General features: G+C 45.5%; 1 protein-coding gene across 1 annotated transcript in view; it reads left to right on the top strand.

Moving 5' to 3' along the window:
• Positions 1-706: 706 nt before the first annotated feature.
• The window catches only part of LOC144767572 (uncharacterized), an 82,290-nt gene continuing 63,235 nt past the window's right edge, over positions 707-19,761 (top strand). The window contains exons 1-2 of the mRNA XM_078650992.1: positions 707-772; positions 16,599-16,687. Of these exons, the coding sequence (XP_078507118.1) occupies positions 16,605-16,687 (83 nt within the window). The 5' untranslated portion in view covers positions 707-772; positions 16,599-16,604. The remainder of the gene's footprint in view (positions 773-16,598; positions 16,688-19,761) is intronic.

The raw sequence follows: 19,761 nt of genomic DNA, 5'->3' as shown, positions 1-19,761 counted from the left end.
CGCAAAAGCAAATGACACAATTTTTTAACATCTTTTTTGTACCTATATATTATACAGTCTCTGGTCCCAAGTATCTCAGTGTCTTAGTCTGTGGCCCTGTGCTTCAGGGTATTGGTTCCTAAACCCACTGTGTACTGTGAGTTAATCCTTTTTTGTCAGGTCACAGCCAGTAGCCTAGCTAGTGAGTCATTGGCCGTAGTGGGAGGAAATGGGCCCACTGGCCGCTGTTTGAATAATAAAAGGCAGCAATATTCAGGGCTCTGTGTGCCCTTCAGGCCTCTTGGGCCTAGGTGCCACTGTACCTGCTGAACCACAGCCTCTGTTGCATCTGGCGTTATCACATCGCTCTTTATTGCCACCCTACCTGGGCTAGATTGTCTGTGTCTGTACATCTGTCGCGGGCCAGGTGGATGCTGTCCTTTCACTGCTGCTATCTCTCTATCTCTCTATCTCACTGATTGGTTTCCTATCAGGCACTGATCGATCCGCAGCCCTTCTGCTGTTTGCTCAGACTCCATCCAGCCTTATTGGCAATTAGAAGGAAAGGTGACATTTGTAAAGTGGCGACTGGCAAAGAGCCCCGGCAATAACCGGCGGAAGGAATGCTTCATGTCACCTGTGGCAGGTAGCCAATTCCATTCCCAAGGCTCGTGCCCCTATGCCCTCAGGGGCTATAAAAGAAGAGAGGGATGACACCAGCAAACTCACAAGCCTGACAGTTCCAGGTGACACGAGGGGCATCAACAGAAGCCCACGCCAGACCCAGTACACGGTGAGTACGAGCTCCACTGCTTGTGTGCACATTCTGGGGCATATTTACAAACCCTTAGTGCCGCCAGAGTGTCACTTTTATGGCACTCCTGAGGGGCTCCTCATAGGTTCATATTTACAAAGCCACGCTAAACCACTTTGCGTGGCTTAACACAGCCTTGTAAATAGGCCCTCTGCACCCGTTTTCTGCAGCAAAGCGATGTGCAATGCTGTGGGCATTCCCAGCAACACCCATGGCTTTGTGACCCTGTTCCAGATTTACAAGGATCTGTAAATCTGAGGCAGTGCTACAACGAACGCCTTTCAAAAGGAGGCATTAATGTGGCGCAACAAGGAGAAATACTTTTATTTCTCCTCTTTTTTTGCTCTTTCTTCTGCCTTATGCAGCACACATAGGAGCAAAACACCATTACAAAACACCTGCACAAACACAATCATCCCTGCAACGCAGGCAAGGATGCCTGCATTGGCACTAGGCAATATCTTTAGCACTGGCGCAGAGCATAGGGATACGCCGTATTCTTGCTAATTCGGCTCATCCCAGCGTTTTGAAAATGATGCCGCTGGACACAGCAAAATTGCTTGCTGCACTATGCTACACCATTCTCATGTAATATTCCCCTCTGTGTTTAGCTGCACAGTGTGTTTATATCAGGATAGACTGTAACATCAGTGCATGATAATCTACTGCAGTGTGCGAGCTGGTACTGCTCAGTTTGTGCCTGTATTGGTTATAGGTGGGCAAGCCACTGATAGCAGGAGACACATACCTGGCTATGCTATGCTCGAGATCCTATTGGACCCTCCAGCTCAAAACAAGCCTAGCGTTCCTGTGGCTTCTGCCCCAAGACAAAGCAGTGACCTTTGATATAAAACGGTCAACAGAAAGAGATACACATCTAGGCCGAATTGCACATTGCAAAACCCTGGGATCAATTCTAGGTAATTATTTTCTTCTTCGGAGCCTCCTTTTTTAGGTCTCGGCAACGAGAACTATTGTCGCCGAGTAAGCTCGCAAGGGAGTACAGAGCGGTGCACGAGCCGACCAGGGTCTGTGGACGCGCACACACAAAGGCAGGCAGGCAGGCACACACCAGACACACACAGACAGACAGACACACGCACGCACACACACACACACACTCCATCTCTACCCACTCCCTCTCTGCCGCCCCCCCCCTCTACCCCCACTCACCGGGCTCTTTCCCTCTGCAGCGGGTCAGTCACGGCAGCAGGCAGGCTCAGTGTCTTCTCGGCGATCTTCAGCTGATGTGCACGCTCACGCTGCGTCTCCTGCGCGCCCACCACGCTGTTTCGCGCCCGTTGATCCTCAGCTTGTGATTACTACTCCTTCTAACCCGGATTCTAAATTACTATTTCTTGGTTCTCTAACTCCACTCTGTTGATTCGTAACAAACTGATATTCAGCACATTTCACAGTCTCGCTTTTGCTTCTCATAAATACAATAAGATTATTTTAAGCAATGTCTACCCTTCTTTTGGTTCTGTGCCTATTATGCTTCGGACTATAGAGTTTTAGAAAGTGTGGTGGAAGATTCCATGATATCAGTGGTGTGCACAGTGCAGAGTGAGTGTGCAGAGTAGTGAGTGCAGAGTAGTGAGTGCAGAGTAGTGAGTGCAGAGTAGTGAGTGCAGAGTGTGAGTGCAGAGTGAGTGTGTGCAGAGGAGTGAGTGCGCAGAGTAGTGAGTGCGCAGAGTAGTGAGTGCAGAGTAGTGAGTAGTGAGTAGTGAGTGCAGAGTAGTGAGTGCAGAGTGCAGAGTAGTGACTGCAGAGTGCAGAGTAGTGAGTAGTGAGTGCAGAGTAGTGAGTGCAGAGTAGTGAGTGCAGAGTAGTGAGTGCAGAGTAGTGAGTAGTGAGTGCAGAGTAGTGAGTAGTGAGTGCAGAGTAGTGAGTAGTGAGTGCAGAGTAGTGAGTGCAGAGTAGTGAGTGCAGATTAGTGAGTAGTGAGTGCAGAGTAGTGAGTGCAGATTAGTGAGTAGTGAGTGCAGAGTAGTGAGTGCAGAGTGCAGAGTAGTGAGTGCAGAGTAGTGAGTAGTGAGTGCAGAGTAGTGAGTGCAGAGTAGTGAGTAGTGAGTGCAGAGTAGTGAGTAGTGAGTGCAGAGTAGTGAGTGCAGAGTAGTGAGTAGTGAGTAGTGAGTGCAGAGTAGTGAGTAGTGAGTGCAGAGTAGTGAGTAGTGAGTGCAGAGTAGTGAGTAGTGAGTGCAGAGTAGTGAGTGCAGAGTAGTGAGTAGTGAGTGCAGAGTAGTGAGTAGTGAGTGCAGAGTAGTGAGTGCAGAGTAGTGAGTAGTGAGTGCAGAGTAGTGAGTAGTGAGTGCAGAGTAGTGAGTGCAGAGTAGTGAGTGCAGAGTAGTGAGTAGTGAGTGCAGAGTAGTGAGTGCAGAGTACAGAGTAGTGAGTGCAGAGTGCAGAGTAGTGAGTGCAGAGTGCAGAGTAGTGAGTGCAGAGTAGTGAGTGCAGAGTAGTGAGTGCAGAGTAGTGAGTGCAGAGTAGTGAGTGCAGAGTAGTGAGTAGTGAGTGCAGAGTAGTGAGTAGTGAGTGCAGAGTAGTGAGTAGTGAGTGCAGAGTAGGGAGTGCAGAGTAGTGAGTGCAGAGTAGTGAGTGCAGAGTAGTGAGTAGTGAGTGCAGAGTAGTGAGTAGTGAGTGCAGAGTAGTGAGTGCAGATTAGTGAGTAGTGAGTGCAGAGTGCAGAGTAGTGAGTGCAGAGTAGTGAGTGCAGAGTAGTGAGTGCAGAGTAGTGAGTGCAGAGTAGTGAGTGCAGAGTGCAGAGTAGTGAGTGCAGAGTAGTGAGTGCAGAGTGCAGAGTAGTGAGTGCAGAGTGCAGAGTAGTGAGTGCAGAGTGCAGAGTAGTGAGTGCAGAGTAGTGAGTGCAGAGTAGTGAGTGCAGAGTAGTGAGTGCAGAGTAGTGAGTGCAGAGTGCAGTGCATGTATGTGCAGTGCAGGTGAATGCAGTGCAGTGCAGGTGAGTGCAGTGCAGTGCAGGTGAGTGCAGTGCAGTGCAGGTGAGTGCAGTGCAGGTGAGTGCAGTGCAGTGCAGGTGAGTGCAGTGCAGTGCAGGTGAGTGCAGGTGAGTGCAGTGCAGTGCAGGTGAGTGCAGTGCAGGTGAGTGCAGTGCAGGTGAGTGCAGTGCAGGTGTGTGCAGTGCAGTGCAGGTGAGTGCAGTGCAGTGCAGGTGAGTGCAGTGCAGTGGAGTGCAGGCGAGTGCAGTGGAGTGCATGCGAGTGCAGTGCAGTGCATGCGAGTGCAGTGCAGTGGAGTGCAGTGGAGTGCAGTGGAGTGCAGTGCAGGTGAGTGCAGTGCAGGTGAGGGCAGTGCAGGTGAGTGCAGTGCAGGTGAGTGCAGTGCAGTGCAGGTGAGTGCAGTGCAGGTGAGTGCAGTGCAGGTGAGTGCAGTGCAGGTGAGTGCAGTGCAGGTGAGTGCAGTGCAGGTGAGTGCAGTGCAGTGCAGGTGAGTGCAGTGCCGGTGAGTGCAGTGCAGGTGAGTGCAGTGCAGGTGAGTGCAGTGCAGGTGAGTGCAGTGCAGGTGAGTGCAGTGCAGTGCAGGTGAGTGCAGTGCAGGTGAGTGCAGTGCAGTGGAGTGCAGGTGAGTGCAGTGCAGTGCAGGTGAGTGCAGTGCAGGTGAGTGCAGTGCAGGTGAGTGCAGTGCAGGTGAGTGCAGTGCAGGTGAGTGCAGGTCAGGTGAGTGCAGGTCAGGTGAGTGCAGTGCAGGTGAGTGCAGTGCAGGTGAGTGCAGTGCAGGTGAGTGCAGTGCAGTGCAGGTGAGTGCAGTGCAGGTGAGTGCAGTGCGTGCAGTGCAGGTGAGTGCAGTGCAGTGCAGGTGAGTGCAGTGCAGTGCAGGTGAGTGCAGTGCAGTGCAGGTGAGTGCAGTGCAGTGCAGGTGAGTGCAGGTGAGTGCAGGTGAGTGCAGTGCAGGTGAGTGCAGTGCAGTGCAGGTGAGTGCAGTGCAGGTGAGTGCAGTGCAGGTGAGTGCAGTGCAGGTGAGTGCAGTGCAGGTGAGTGCAGTGCAGGTGAGTGCAGTGCAGTGCAGGTGAGTGCAGTGCAGGTGAGTGCAGTGCAGGTGAGTGCAGTGCAGGTGAGTGCAGTGCAGGTGAGTGCAGTGCAGTGCAGGTGAGTGCAGTGCAGGTGAGTGCAGTGCAGGTGAGTGCAGTGCAGGTGAGTGCAGTGCAGTGCAAGTGAGTGCAGTGCAGGTGAGTGCAGGTGAGTGCAGGTGAGTGCAGTGGAGTGCAGTGCAGTGCAAGTGAGTGCAGGTGAGTGCAGTGCAGGTGAGTGCAGTGCAGGTGAGTGCAGTGCAGGTGAGTGCAGGTGAGTGCAGTGCAGGTGAGTGCAGTGCAGTGCAGTGCAGGTGAGTGCAGTGCAGGTGAGTGCAGTGCAGTGCAGGTGAGTGCAGTGCAGGTGAGTGCAGTTGAGTGCAGTGCAGTGCAGGTGAGTGCAGTTGAGTGCAGTGCAGTGCAGGTGAGTGCAGGTGAGTGCAGTGCAGGTGAGTGCAGTGCAGTGCTGGTGAGTGCAGTTGAGTGCAGTGCAGGTGAGTGCAGTGCAGTGCTGATGAGTGCAGTTGAGTGCAGTGCAGGTGAGTGCAGTTGAGTGCAGAGTGGTGTGTATTGACAATGTAAATGACAATGCCATTTATTTATGATTTAAAGAAAAAAAAATGTCATGAGCAATGCCAATAGCTCTACCTTTAATGATGCCGAGACCATTGCATTGTAAATGCTTGTTTTCTTTATGTCATATAAGAGTACCTTCAAATACAGAAGTTCAGGATGTGGAGGGCTGTGCAAAAACCCCTTGTGTGTGAATTAATCTGTATATGGTATAAAGTACCCCCTGCCATGCATTATAAATAACGCTCCCGGTTTTCCATCTTTACAGATTCTGAGAGATAAATGCAGACAGAAAACAATGTGTTTTCTGTCAGTATTTATTTTTACAAACAGAAAAATACAGAAAATTGTACTTCTTGTAAGTGACTCCCCATGCTGTCCTTCATGAATTCGAGGCCAACAGCAGAGCAGATAGAAAGCACGGGGAGTTAAACAATAGGATGAGGTTTTCTTAAATACAGGCATTAGTTAACATATATTTGCATATAATGCTGTATTTACAAATGGGTGTAATGTTTTTGGTATATTTGGCTGCTTAATTTGCTAAAACTCAACAGATATCAAAGTATGAATGCATGTTTATCAGTTAAATAAAAGTGGAAATATACCATTTTATGACTGTTTATTCTCAAAACAGAACAGAAAGGAAATATGGATAAATACCATTAAGATGGACACAAATAAATATGGATATGGAAATGTTAAAAAATAAATACCATAAAACCAGGAGCACTAATTATAAAGATATTGGAAGTCACCCAGGAGTTCCACAACCATATAGAGAAATGAGTCCGAGGTGATTTGCAAATATCCTTATCATGCACGCCAGGGGGTACTTTATCCCATATAATACATGGTCATGCCATCACCTTTCCCACAAACCTCTTAAAACCTTGGTGCATAGCTCTTTGATGTGAAAGAGCGAGCATGTTTGCAAACATGAAGAATAAAAAAAAAACTCTAGTGCAAAACTAAAAACATCAAAAACATGTTAGATATTTGTTGCAAACAGATATTTGAAACAGTTCAATACAATTCAGATGAAAAGAAGCGCAGTAGTTTGGAATGTGTAGAAACCTTCAGAAAGATTTTAGATATTCGCTATCACAGGTGTGCAAAAATTAAACATGTTCTCTCTGCGTGTCATCATAAACTAAAAATAGACCGTAAGAAAGAAAAGCAAGCTTATCTTTCATTGCTTTAAGCAGCTGCTTCAATTATGCTCTGTGACCTTTCCCCTTGTCTGCTAGCTCTGGCAGCAGATATTGTGACTCAGAACTGGTATGTAATAACTTTATTGACTGTTGTTTACCCAGGGATTACAGAATCCCATGTATTATACTATCATTTTCCGCATCTATATTAAGAATATAGGCCACAATAGGGTACACATGACATTTGAATCAGCACTTAATTCGCTAATGACTTTGTTGGTAGAGTGGTGGGCAAGACTGTTTCTATTTTCTGTTTAAAAAAAATAACAAATGCCTGTCTATGCAGTGATATCATATGATATACTAAGGTGAAATGCTTCTCTGTGTTCTTTGAATTTTAAATAGATTTTATCATATTTTTACATTATGCTTATTGTACCATTTACATGCCAGATATTTTCTCCTAGATCCAAACTAGATCCGTGGCTTGGCTTGTCCATCTTTAGTGGACACCGGCACTCATTTTTGGAGATTGGGACTCATTTTTCGTCATCAAACTTTGATACAGAAAAAAGTGAGAGTAAGGCAGAAAAGAGAAAATGAAGGTGGGAGAGAAATATAGGAATACATTGACAAAGGGACATAGTAGGCATGAAAAAGATCCTGCAAAAGTGATAAAGATACAGGAAGTGTAGGTCAGTGGAATATTGTGGAGAAGTGTGGCTCAATGGTTAGAGCGCCAGACGCTGATGCAGGGGTCTGTCCTGGACCAGGGTTCAATTCCCACCTTGGTGGGTCTTGGGCTCAATTTCCCAGGACCTGATAATTCTCGCCTTGGTGCCTATTCTAAGCATGGGTGCAACTCTGGGCAATAGCTTGCTTAATCTCCACAACAGTGCTAGGATGCCTGGCTTCACCTTGGGGGTGCCCAGGAGTGGGCACCTCCCAGGGAAAGGCCAGGAAGGGTTCCACAGCGGTATGTGTACAGTGCCTTGAGACCCCTTTGGGGGTGATACATGCGCTATATAAGCACTACATTTACTTTTTACATGAAAGCGGCAAGAGGTGGCCTTAAGACCAGGCAGTCTTGTTATGCGGTCCCAGGATGCTTGTATCTGGTCCAGGGAAGACATGGCTTGGCAGTTCGGGCTGGACTGTTCCCATGAGGCACATGGTCAGACTGATTTGCATATGGCCATGTCTGTACTGGGGTGGCGGAGTGAGCTAAAGAAGGATGATGGATTAAACCCAGATCAGTTGGCTGGGGGTGAGTGCTTGCAATGTTCAACACTCCGTCCATCATCCCCTTTGGTTTTGCATGATCAAAATTGCAGCACAAGGGCTGATTGCACAACAAACTAAATGCTGCTGCAACTGTTGTTTTTTTAGCTGCACTGGATGGCTTGTGGAAGCCTAACATTGCAGCATTTACACTTGAAACATGTCCACTTTGGATTCTCCAAATTAAACAAACTCAAAAGAGACCTTGGGCGGATGAGGTCTTTATCAAAACTGCAGCAGATGATCCGACCGAGCTATAAACTAAAAGCATCCACAATCGTTGGCTTTAACTGTAATGGAAATCCTACTATCTTTGCACATAGAACTTGCCCTCTTTTCTCCCTTGCTGGGGACTCGGAACCACAATACCCTAGTGATGTAATTTTGGAAAATTGTAACTAACCTCTCGTCAATTTTATATGTGAAACCATGTTATTGTAAAATCGGATAATCTGATTTCTTGCTTATTTATTTGTGTTTTAAGTATACAATGGTTTTAATTAATGATGCAAACAAAGTATTTTATGTTATGTGAATCAGTAGTGACGAATTAAACACAACAAAAAGCATTTAGTATTTAAGTACTTTGTTGCAAAATAGATATCAGAATCAGTGTAATGTAAGTCAGATTAGAATTCATAGCAACAGGCAGAGAGATTTTATCGCTCTTTAATAATCTATAGGATGCGAAGAATAAAAATGCTGTCATAGGTATAGCATTTTTACCGAGCAATATCCATTTTAGAAAAACAGATCAGAAGAATGGAAAGCTTGATTTGGTTGTTTACTCCTCTGCTCTGTGGCTTGCTATTCACATTGGCTGCTGACTCTGGCAGTAAACATTAGGATGTCAAGACTTAAATGTAACAATTTATTACAGTTGAGCAGCTACATCATTTTCTTATTACTGGAGATTAGAGACCTCACAACTTGAATGTAATACGGAAATTGGAGGCAGGCATTTATACAGGAATTGCAGGCTCCTATGTGTCCCTATACATCTATAAAACATCATGAGTGTCTGTGTATGACATATGTATTGTCATCTAGGCTTTCCAGAGAGGGAGTGAACAGGTCCCAGGTCCATATGGAACCATCACAGTTGTGTACAGCTCATATCGAATGAAGTGGCAAACCCCTCTTTGAAATCTACCACAGCGCAAACTATGCACAGCATCACCAAAAGGAATTGACAAAGCCGATAAGTTCCAATGTCAAGGCATATTGGCTTTGCCCTATATTAAATTAAAATTTTGGAGCAGGAATGCGGGTCCTCATAAAGTGCAGGGCCTGGGGAAAAGTGACCCGACTGCCCTCTCCTTGTGTCTAGCTGGCGTATAACCTAGATCTAAGTCAGGAATCAGTCATTCTAAAGAACGATACTGCCTAGAACCTTTGATCACTTTAGAGCGATAACTGTGGTGCTATTTCCTTTTCTCGTTAGGTCTCGCCTAAGCCATCGCGTTAGCGATGATTTGGTGAGATATTAAGTAAGGACTTTCAAAAGTTCTCACAAAGGCTTTTCCAGGCGGATTGCCTACAGTGCATGTGTGCGGGCGCGTGCACATCGCACACCATTTGCCAGTCTGTGAGCCTCTCTCCGCACTCATGCTGGTTTGCAGCCGGCATCAGACTTCAAACACTTCAAAGGAATCCGCTCCCCCACCCCCCGCCGCACAATGCCGAGAGCTTGTTGTTTACAGACAACACCCCAGCTGCTTTTGACCCACCACGTCCATCTCCCTGCTCTATTGTTTCACCCAGCCCCCTGCTTCAGCCATGTCCTGCGCCCTCACTCGTGTTCCTGAAGGCATTGGAGTGCTTTACATGAGCACCATGTACATTACACTGACACTTTCACTTTTCCCCTTTTTTTCCAATTACACTGGGGAGATTAAGTGATTTGCCCAGGATCACAGCATATCGAGCCACTGCCGTGAGTTGAACCCAGTTCCAGGGTCAGCAGCTCTACCTTAGACATGCATTCATTGTGTTAACCCAATATTCCCTGACCCGCTTGCCGCCATGATTTTTAACAAGCCCCCTGCTTTTAAAACACCACCTCATCCTGCTCCCTGCAGTGGCATAACGAAATTTGAGCCCCCCCCCGCTGCAAACTACGGGGTCAGTGGGGGCTTATTTTCCTATCGTGTCAGCGCATTAGGTATCACTTTCACCGCCGCTAGTCATCCGGTAACTCTCACAAGGGACGCGCACAGGTTTTCATTCCAGCCGCTCCATTTTTTAATCTGCATTCCTTGGTCCCTCCTGACGTGCGCAGCAGGGACAGGGGTTTTATAATCTGCGCAATGCAGAGAGCTTGTTGTTTACAGACAACACCCCAGCTGCTTTTGACCCACCACGTCCTTCTCCCTGCTCTGTTTTACCCAGCCCCCAGCTTCAGCCATGTCCTGCGCTCTCACTCGTGTACCCGTAGGCACTGGAGTGATTTACATGAGCACCATGTACATTATAATGACACACTTTTCCCCTTTTTTTTCAATTACACTGTGGGGATTAAGTGATTTGCCCAGGATCACGGCATACCAAGCTAACACCGAGAGTTGAACCCAGTTCCAGGGTCAGCAGCTCGACCTTAGGCATGCATTTGTTGTGTTAACCCACTAGCTCCCGACCCGCTTGCAACCATGGTTTTAAACAAGCCCCCCTGCTTTTAAAACACCACCTCATCCTCCTCCCTGCAGTAGCATAACGAAATTTGAACTCCCCCCTTGCAAACTACGGGGTCAGTGGGGGCTTATTTTCTGCCACTGGCTCTCAGTTGATTTACCCACCCCTCCTCTCAAAACATGCATAAGTAATAGAAAAGTGCCTACATGCATAATCTGAAAGTCCATATTCCAGGAATACTCCAAAACAATAGTAATACAAGCATTGATAAAGCCGATCGATCTCACATAGGGGAAAGCTAATGTCTTTGCCAATACTTCTTTCCGAGTAGGAAATTTTTCAATATAGGATACTTTTATACAATGTCCTACTTGCTTGTTCTAAACAAGTCCCTTTCTCTGAGGTTATTGCGGGTGTTAACTTAAAGACAGTCTCTTGGCCTTAATTATTGCACGTTGCTTTGGGTGACCTGTTTGTTGTTAACCAATCATGCATTTCCTTCACTCATTTAAAAACAGAATTATATTGTTTTTCACTACAAAGGGCGAGCCTCCTTTACTTTGTAAAGAAGATATGTGTTGTCTTGTAAGCAGGTATCTAAAAAAAAAGTGGGTGCTGCTCTCGGAGATACGATACTTTCAAAATCGCATGTACAAATTGCATGACCTTTAGATGCAGAGCTCAGTGTGAACGATGTGGCTTGTACATACACAACCACAAACACACACAACCACACACACAACCACACACACAACCACACCCACAAACAACCACAACCACACATAACCACACACAACCACACACACAATCACACAAACACAACCACAAGCCCACACACAACCACACACACAACCACACACAACCACACACACCACACACAACCACACAACCACACACACAACCACAAACACAACACACAACCACACACACACACACACATCCACACACACACACATCCACACACACAACCACAACCACACACACACACACACACACATAACCACACACAAGCACACACAACCACAACCACACACACAAGCACACACACAAGCACACATACAACCACACATACACAACCACACACACAACCACACACAAAACCACACACACACAACCACACCTACAACCACACACACACACACACACACACAACCACACATACAGCCACACACACAACCACACACACAACCACAACCACACACATAACCACACACACACATCCACACACACACATCCACACACACAACCACAACCACACACACACACACATAACCACACACAACCACACACAACCACACACACAACCACAACCACACACAACCACACACAACCACACACACAAGCACACACACAAGCACACATACAACCACACATACACAACCACACACACAACCACACACACAACCACACACACACAACCACACCTACAACCACACACACAACCACACACACACACACACACAACCACACATACAGCCACACACACACAACCACACACACAACCACAACCACACACATAAACACACACACAACCACACACACAACCACACACAATCACACACACGCACAACCACACAATACCCAACCACACCCACACAACCACAAGCACACACACAACCATGCAACCACACACAACCACAAACACAACACACACAACCACAACCACACACACAACCACACACACAGCCACATACACACTACCACACACACAACCACACACACACAACCACACACACAACCACACCGTCAGTGCACACTTTCACCAGGCACAGACACTATCAGTTGTCAGTGCATGCTTTCACAAGGGCACAAACACCACGTCAGTGCACGCTTCCACCAGGCACACACCACCAGACATCAGTGCACGCTTTCACCAGGCACACACACACCATCAGCCGTCAGTGCACGCTTTCACCAGGCACACACACCACCAGCCGTCAGTGCACGCTTTCACCAGGCACACACACCACCAGCCGTCAATGCACGCTTCCACCAGGCACACACACCACCAACCAGCAGTGCTCACATCCACCAGGCACACACACCACCAGCCATCAGTGCACAATTTCTACAGGCACACACACCACCAGCCATCAGTGCACATATCAATTCTTAATGCATCCACAATTAACTATTGTAGCAATCGCAGTATGGCGCACTTTACTTTTAAACATATTAATCTAAAGCGCAGCATGCCACCATTGCTACAAAATTAAATACACTTTTTTTGGCCTACAATTTATAGACTTTTGTTGTAATTGGTGTTGCAATATTTAGCAATGCCAATAGCTCAAACTTAATTAATGTGAGACCTATTGCATTGCAAATGCTTGTTTTTCTCTAGCTCTCACTGTACTTCTAAAGGTTAAAGACCACCAACCAGTGGGTAGCTGCTGCTGCTGCTCCCTGAACCCTCTGTTATGCCAGTGATGAATAACATCCTATACAGAGCCAATCCAGTTTAAGGCACTAGAAACTGGTGAAAGGTTCCAGAGGGGCCCATGCACTCGCTAAGCCTCCAAGTGCTTTGTGCATTATTTGTGGGTGCAAATGTGGTCAGTTTGTGGGAGTAGGGGTGTTGATCATTCATTACTCAGACACCTATCCTCCAGATCGATAGAGGTAGAATGGGTGGGGGTGGAGGGGGGGGGGGGGGGGGTCGGGGTGGGAAGAAGCATGCACAGAAATGAAAGAAAACCATATTTACTTGCTGCTTACTCTCTATTAATTTCTCAGCAGTTACCCCAGCAAGAGGACAAATACAGACACTATACTAGAATTTACAGTACCGGCAGGTTTGACTATGGATGTGATAGACTAGAGAAGCTCTTCTAGTGACAAAAGGTCTGTGTATTAAGTGAGATGATGCCAGCACTTTCCAGCAGAGCAGCTATATCAGTAATGGCCAGTACCAGACCTTCTCAGCAAGGATACTATACTCTTAATGGGCAGTGCCGGCACTTCACAGCTGGGATGTGCAGTATCAGAAAGGTACAGCTGGGATGCTAGACTCCTAATGATGAGTATCAACACTTCACAGCTGGGCTGCTATACTCTTGATAGGCACAGTACCAGCACTTCACAGCAAGGCCGCTATACTCTGAATGGGCAGTGCCAGCACTTCACAGCTGGACTGCTATACTCTTGATAGGCAGTACCAGCCCTTCACAGCAAGGCCGCTATACTCTGAATGGGCAGTGCCAGCACTTTCAAGCAGGACAGCTATATTCTTAATGGTTAGTACCAGCAGTTTAAAGCTAGACTGCAATAATCATAACGGGTAGTATAAATATTTCTCAGCAGGGTGCAATACTCCTAATGAGCAGTGCCAGCACTTCTCAGCACGCTACCTTACTCTGAATGGGCAGTACCAACTACCAAAGCTGGGCAGCTGTACTCTTAATGAGCATTCACAGCCTGGCTCCTATGCTCTTGGTGGGCAGTACCTGCACTTCTCAGAATTTGGATTGGGCTATGTAGTTCTTTAATGGGCAAAGAATATGCTTGACACCGCTGCTGCAGCGCTTTGCACCTTGCAAAATATTTTTACAAACTCGAGTTTGGGCTACACTCACGCAGATGGATCTTTGAGGCTGACATGACAGTCATTGCATTACAATAACGTGAAGCACATTAGGCCTCACAAAAATGACAGAGAGTATTAGATTTGAAAACCATGAATGCTTATTAAAAGATTAGCAAATTTACAAAGCCAAATCATCAAAATATTTGAATTTCAATAGCTAGCACAAGAATGTATTGGTCAATATACTTAAAAGTAATTCAAAATTGTAAATGCAAAGACAAACTGTTATAACGTTGTCTCAAAATAGGCAAACTGAATTTGCCATGAAGGGAAACGCTACCCTGCATACCATGAGGAAGTTAGGAAAATTAAAGAAGTCAGGGTAATAAGTGCCCGTATGATAGCCTCTGAAAGACAGTAGAAGCCATCTGCTCACAAGCAAATAGAAAAGGAATTCTCTCTAAGAGCCGAACAAAGCTTCTTCTAACAATAAGGAAAGGTCATCTTTGCACTCGTTAAAATAATTATTTTTCCACATTTCGTTACACGGTTCCCACGAAAGTGACCAATCTGGTTAAAGAACATATCGATAATCATATTCATTAGTTTCACAAGCTAGAGCACAGTGGAATCCCTCTCAGCATTGTTCAAACATCTACTACCTGCAACATAAGAAGATACATTTCTCCCAAGATGTTCTTTCGCAGGTGCTCATTACTGCGTGCTCCAAGGATTGCTTAAAGTTAAACATTCATATGAGAAAGAAAACTAAATGATATACCGTTCAAAGTCGTTGGTACAGCTTTTCTTCTGAAATGAAAAAGTAAGATACACAGCCAAAATACCTATGGTAGTCTAACAATGGTCATTTTAAAAGCGGCCTAGGCTAACTACTGTCGGTTAAAACGTGAAAAATGACGGTAAAAACACTTGCGTATTGCCTGTTAATATTGTTATGTGTACAAACCATTTAATTATGAACACGTTCTTTGCTGCCATCTTGCTTCCTGCTCTGCTTGTCTTCGTTATGGATCCACTGGATACCTTGACAACACCACAAGACTACAACTCCACGCAACCTGTGATACAACATTGCTTGAATAGCGGTGACCATGTTGGAAGTAAAAATGGCTGCCCACCTGCTCAGTTATCAAAATTTATTTTTAGAATTTGGATGCAACTGTGCTGGATCCCCACCTGTATTTCCAATCTCCTGGTAACATGGGCAATTGTTCAGCCAGGACAGGACTGGAGGCAGCTCCATGGTGACAGGTGTTACCGCCTAGCAAACGGGTAGACTATATGTCTGGGCACCCACATCCTATAGCTTGTCGCTAGTGGAGGATGTGGTCCTTCTGCCTGGTCTGCCACAGAGATTCAGCAGAATTAAAAGGGACAAAACGAGACTTAAGTGCAAAATGATCCAAAGGAAAGTATTTTGCCCGATAATAATTTGGAACTTAAAACCAACCAGTACAAAAAGTAATGTTACAGAACCAAATAAAGTAGATATTGGAACTGGTCTTGTGTAAAACGCTCTTAACAATACCCATGGGGTCTGGTTTGCATTGTATTAAAAACCAAATAAATAAGTAACTCTCTCCTCTCCCTAATAATGTCCAGTTCATTTGTATAAACCTTGCTGCCCTCTTCTTTGCCATGATTCTTTCACGTTTCCTTGCTCTTTACTATCCCTCTTTCAATATCACTGTTCTCTGCATCAGATCCCTGCCACCTACAGTACTCTCCTTTATAACTAGGTTCACTCTACATAAATAACAGACTCACATACATGTTTCTCTCTTCCCCTGGTCCTCCCTCTTGAGGTTTAAGAGGAGTGCCAGGAACTAGGCTCAAGGCTGCAGAAAAAGTAAGATGCCATTAGCAGCAGTCATTGGCTCGGGAATCAGTGGAAGGTTTTCCTAATGCTTGACTAGACAGACATGAAACTTGGCACAGGGGCGGCTCTAGGCTCATGGCGGCCCTGGGCAGGGAGCGAAGGTTGGCAGATAAATTATTTGCATAAATCTTGATCAGTGTACTTGGACTGATATGTACTGCTGTATAATGCCCTGTGATGGGAACACTCCTTTAGAGATTACCAAAACGTCAATTTCAGTTCTTCGCCTAGATTCCTTTCTTTTAATGCCAATGCAATACTTTCTGTCTAGTGGAGTGTCACTGCAGTACACCCGCAAAAAATACATTAGAAGTATGAAGCAAGTTCTGTTGAATAATACAAAACCCTTTCTAACAAACTATCTGAATAATGGCATGCAGTAAATGTGTGTCCTACCAACCTTGATAGCTCAAACAAACTTGCTGGATTTAGAACCTAGAGGAATAGAAGTCATGCAGAGAGGGACACATCACCAAAACACTACCATGATAGAGTATTCAGGCTGAATACTGTATGTTCATTTTGATGTGAATATTGTCAGGTAAAGCAACTGCTAGGTCTGTGGAAAAGACATTGTACATTCTGTGTGGAATCAATATTAGCGGTCATGTTTCTTAAGTTTTCCTGTTGGTGCCTGCTGCCTGCATGGTCAGTGTGCTCATATTCCAGGAGTGCCATTCAAGTACACCCTTTGATGCACTTTAATCTCTCCTCAGATCATCATGGCCTTGAAGACGGTGCTTCGCGTGATGCTGATAATGGGAATTGCTCTGCATTCTTTGAGTGCGCTTCCACAGCCAATCAGGTAAGAGCAAAACTTAATCAAGCAATATTGCACTATCAGTAAGAGCAGCATAACCAGATGTGTGAAGGTGAGCACCATGCTGCCTTCACACAGCTCATATTACTTCTCTGCTATTGCCAAGATATCCCAGGGATGAAATGGTGATCACAAATAGGCATGTTACAACTAGTGATCATTGAATTTATCCTTATATAGTTTCTTACTGATAGCCTGATCATCAGGTGCTATAGACATTTAACATGCCCATTCATCTCCTTGTGAGCGTGTAATGTACACATCTAATATTCAGTAAATCCTGTGGCGATCACGTACAGTACGAGATGCATTGGATACCATGGAGATCAGGTATATTTTAATGTCACATCGTCCTCATCAATTAGTTAGTAATCATGAACAACTTGTAAAGGAGACTCTTGGTAATTAGGTACACAATGTCAGGGTTGTAGAGTCTCCAATAATGCCGGATGCTCACTATCACGTATGTCCTCTCATCGTGAGCGACCCCTCTCATAAGCATTCACTGAGATCTCTACTTTAACCATCCTTGGAGATAAACTTTGCATTTCAGGTCAGGAAATTTAAATGTAGCAGACCAATGATCTGGACAAAATCTCCTTTACAAGGTAAAGAAATGCATCCATGAAGCAGACTTCTAAATTAGTTGGATGAAATAGAATGTACACTGAGACAATAATAAAATACTTCTGATGCTGAGAGGTGTTTCAAGGTCCTGCAGACACCTGGGTCTATGTAATGTACCATTGTAGATCCTACTCTTTACAGACAGCGACTGAGAGTCCTGCGCTCTAGACACTGAGGCAGGCGACAGTGCACTAGACCCAACATCAGGGTGCACATTCCCTTTAAGCCTGTACTGTTTTATTTAATTCCAACCACAAATACATTCCTGTACTCTCCAGCCACATTCATAAAAAAGGGAAAGTGTAGAGTTTGGGGGTAGAGTCGAGGGCTTCTCCGGGAGGAAGGCAGTAAATACAGCACATAGACCAGTACAGGCAGTACAGACCCCTGCCTTCTGGTGCTACTAGGCGCTTCTACAACATGGAAACTACAGACGACCAAGCCCTCCTCACCAGCCTCTCCTCTCGCATGGTTTTCTCTCAAACCTTTTCGCAAAGGTTTGCCTCTTTTGTATTCACCAGCAATTGATCCAGTTGGAATATCACTGAATCTAATTCAGCACCTCTGGGTGTCCTGTGGCGACCCCTGATATCGCAATCTATCAATACAAAAGTGACACCCATCTCTGACTGATGATGCAATCAGCATCCAGCATTCACCTCCTCTCAATCTGTCTCACCTGTGTATAATAATAGATGCTGGACGAAATCTCAACCCTAATCCTTCACTCTGGATGATTTAAGTATGGATGTGGATAGGGATGATGACGGAGCGCTGATACTGTTGTATCTACCAATAGCATTCGATATTGTTAATCATGAACATCATAATTCAGAGAATTATATTTATTGGATGTCGAGGAAAAGTTCTAAATTGGATCAAATCATTAATTTCTGAAAGAACGGGATTAGCTGCAATCTCGCAGTCCACTCCCCCTTCATACATGCTGAACTGGAGTGTTGCACAAGAGGGTATTTTACTCCCTTGCTTTTTAATATTAATATGCATCCATTGGCTGATCTCACCTTGTGTTTAGTCTATCTGATTCCCATTTTCACCTGGTCACCTCTAATGCTGCTGTCCATTGGTGGAAGCCCATAAATAGTCAATTTCCAAGCTTTATTTCGATCATTGCAGACCATAAAAGCGACAGATAAAAAAATAAGATACATTATATTTGTTTAAACATAATAAGATATAGCCAATAGCAGTTAATTATAAAATACCGATAACAAGTAAAAAAAGTATTGACATTTAAAAGCATTTAAAACAGTCAATTCATATTTGATAGGTGTTCAAAGCAGTGGAAAACGGAAGAGGTATGTTTAGGCTACACTAGAGGAATTTAAAAACTTGCGACGCCTAAACCACATAGAGTTAAGGAAACGGGACACAGCAAAAACAATCGAGGGGTGCGTTCCAGTTCGCATAACTCTAAGAGCCTCCCCTATCTGTCTAAACCCCATATTCCTGCATATTGGTTAGAGCCAGTACCTTCTGATTGCAATATAACCTAGACAGAAGAAAAAAACATGTATAAGGGTCTCTTCCTGGTTCTCACAGGCAGGACAGCCGGGAGGGGAGGCTTTGGTCCAAGTGCTGGTAAAAGCATAGACTGGAAGTCAACCCCATCTAAACTGGGCATAGAGTTTCCTTGCCATGAGTGGATAGACGTCATCAAGGAAAGTCTCAAATAAATATTGATCTTTAAAGTTAAAAAAGTCAGAAGTTAAACAACCATGTTTAGCATTCCTGTAGAGTTCACCCAGTCTAAAAAGCCTGTAAGATTTAACTAATTCGAGGCGTGAGATGGTCCGGGACGCTTCCTCCAGGTGGGTCCATAATTTTGGCCAGCCTAGTCTAAAGCACAGGTCTTTTATATGTGCCAACCAGGATATTTTTCCCACCCATGGAAGCCCCAGGATCACCTTGAGTTCTGACTGGTAGGCTAGTGGTCCAGGTGTTGCCCATAGTCTGCGCCAGAAGGCCAAATTCGCAACTCGATTTCCTCATTCATGGGTCTGAGGCCAAGGTCCATGCATAAGGGGATGAGAGGGGTACTTGGCGGAAGGCCCAAGATTTGCCTCATCATTGCCTTCTCTGTTCTAACCAGTGCGCCTACAGGGTGGTGTTCCCAAAGTTCAGTCCCATACATAACTGCACTCCTGATTGAAACTTTGTAAATCTCTGTTAGCGGGCCCAGTTGTCTTGAAGTTAAATTCCTATATAATTTTGTTAGGCCCCCGGTCGTCTGTGCTAGCCTCAGGCCTGCCTTTTCTTGATGCGGGCCCCACCCAAAGGTTTCCGTCAACGTGACACCCAGGTAGTCAAAGACTGCCACCCTCTCCAACTGGGTGCCATTTAGGGTGGGGTTGGGACGAGAGGATTTGCTAGGATTAAATACCATACACTTGGTTTTTGCCGTATTAATC

Source organism: Lissotriton helveticus, chromosome 7, assembly GCF_964261635.1.
Source record: "Lissotriton helveticus chromosome 7, aLisHel1.1, whole genome shotgun sequence".
Taxonomy (NCBI): Eukaryota; Metazoa; Chordata; class Amphibia; order Caudata; family Salamandridae; genus Lissotriton; species Lissotriton helveticus.
This window is presented reverse-complemented; position numbering and strand designations above follow the sequence as displayed.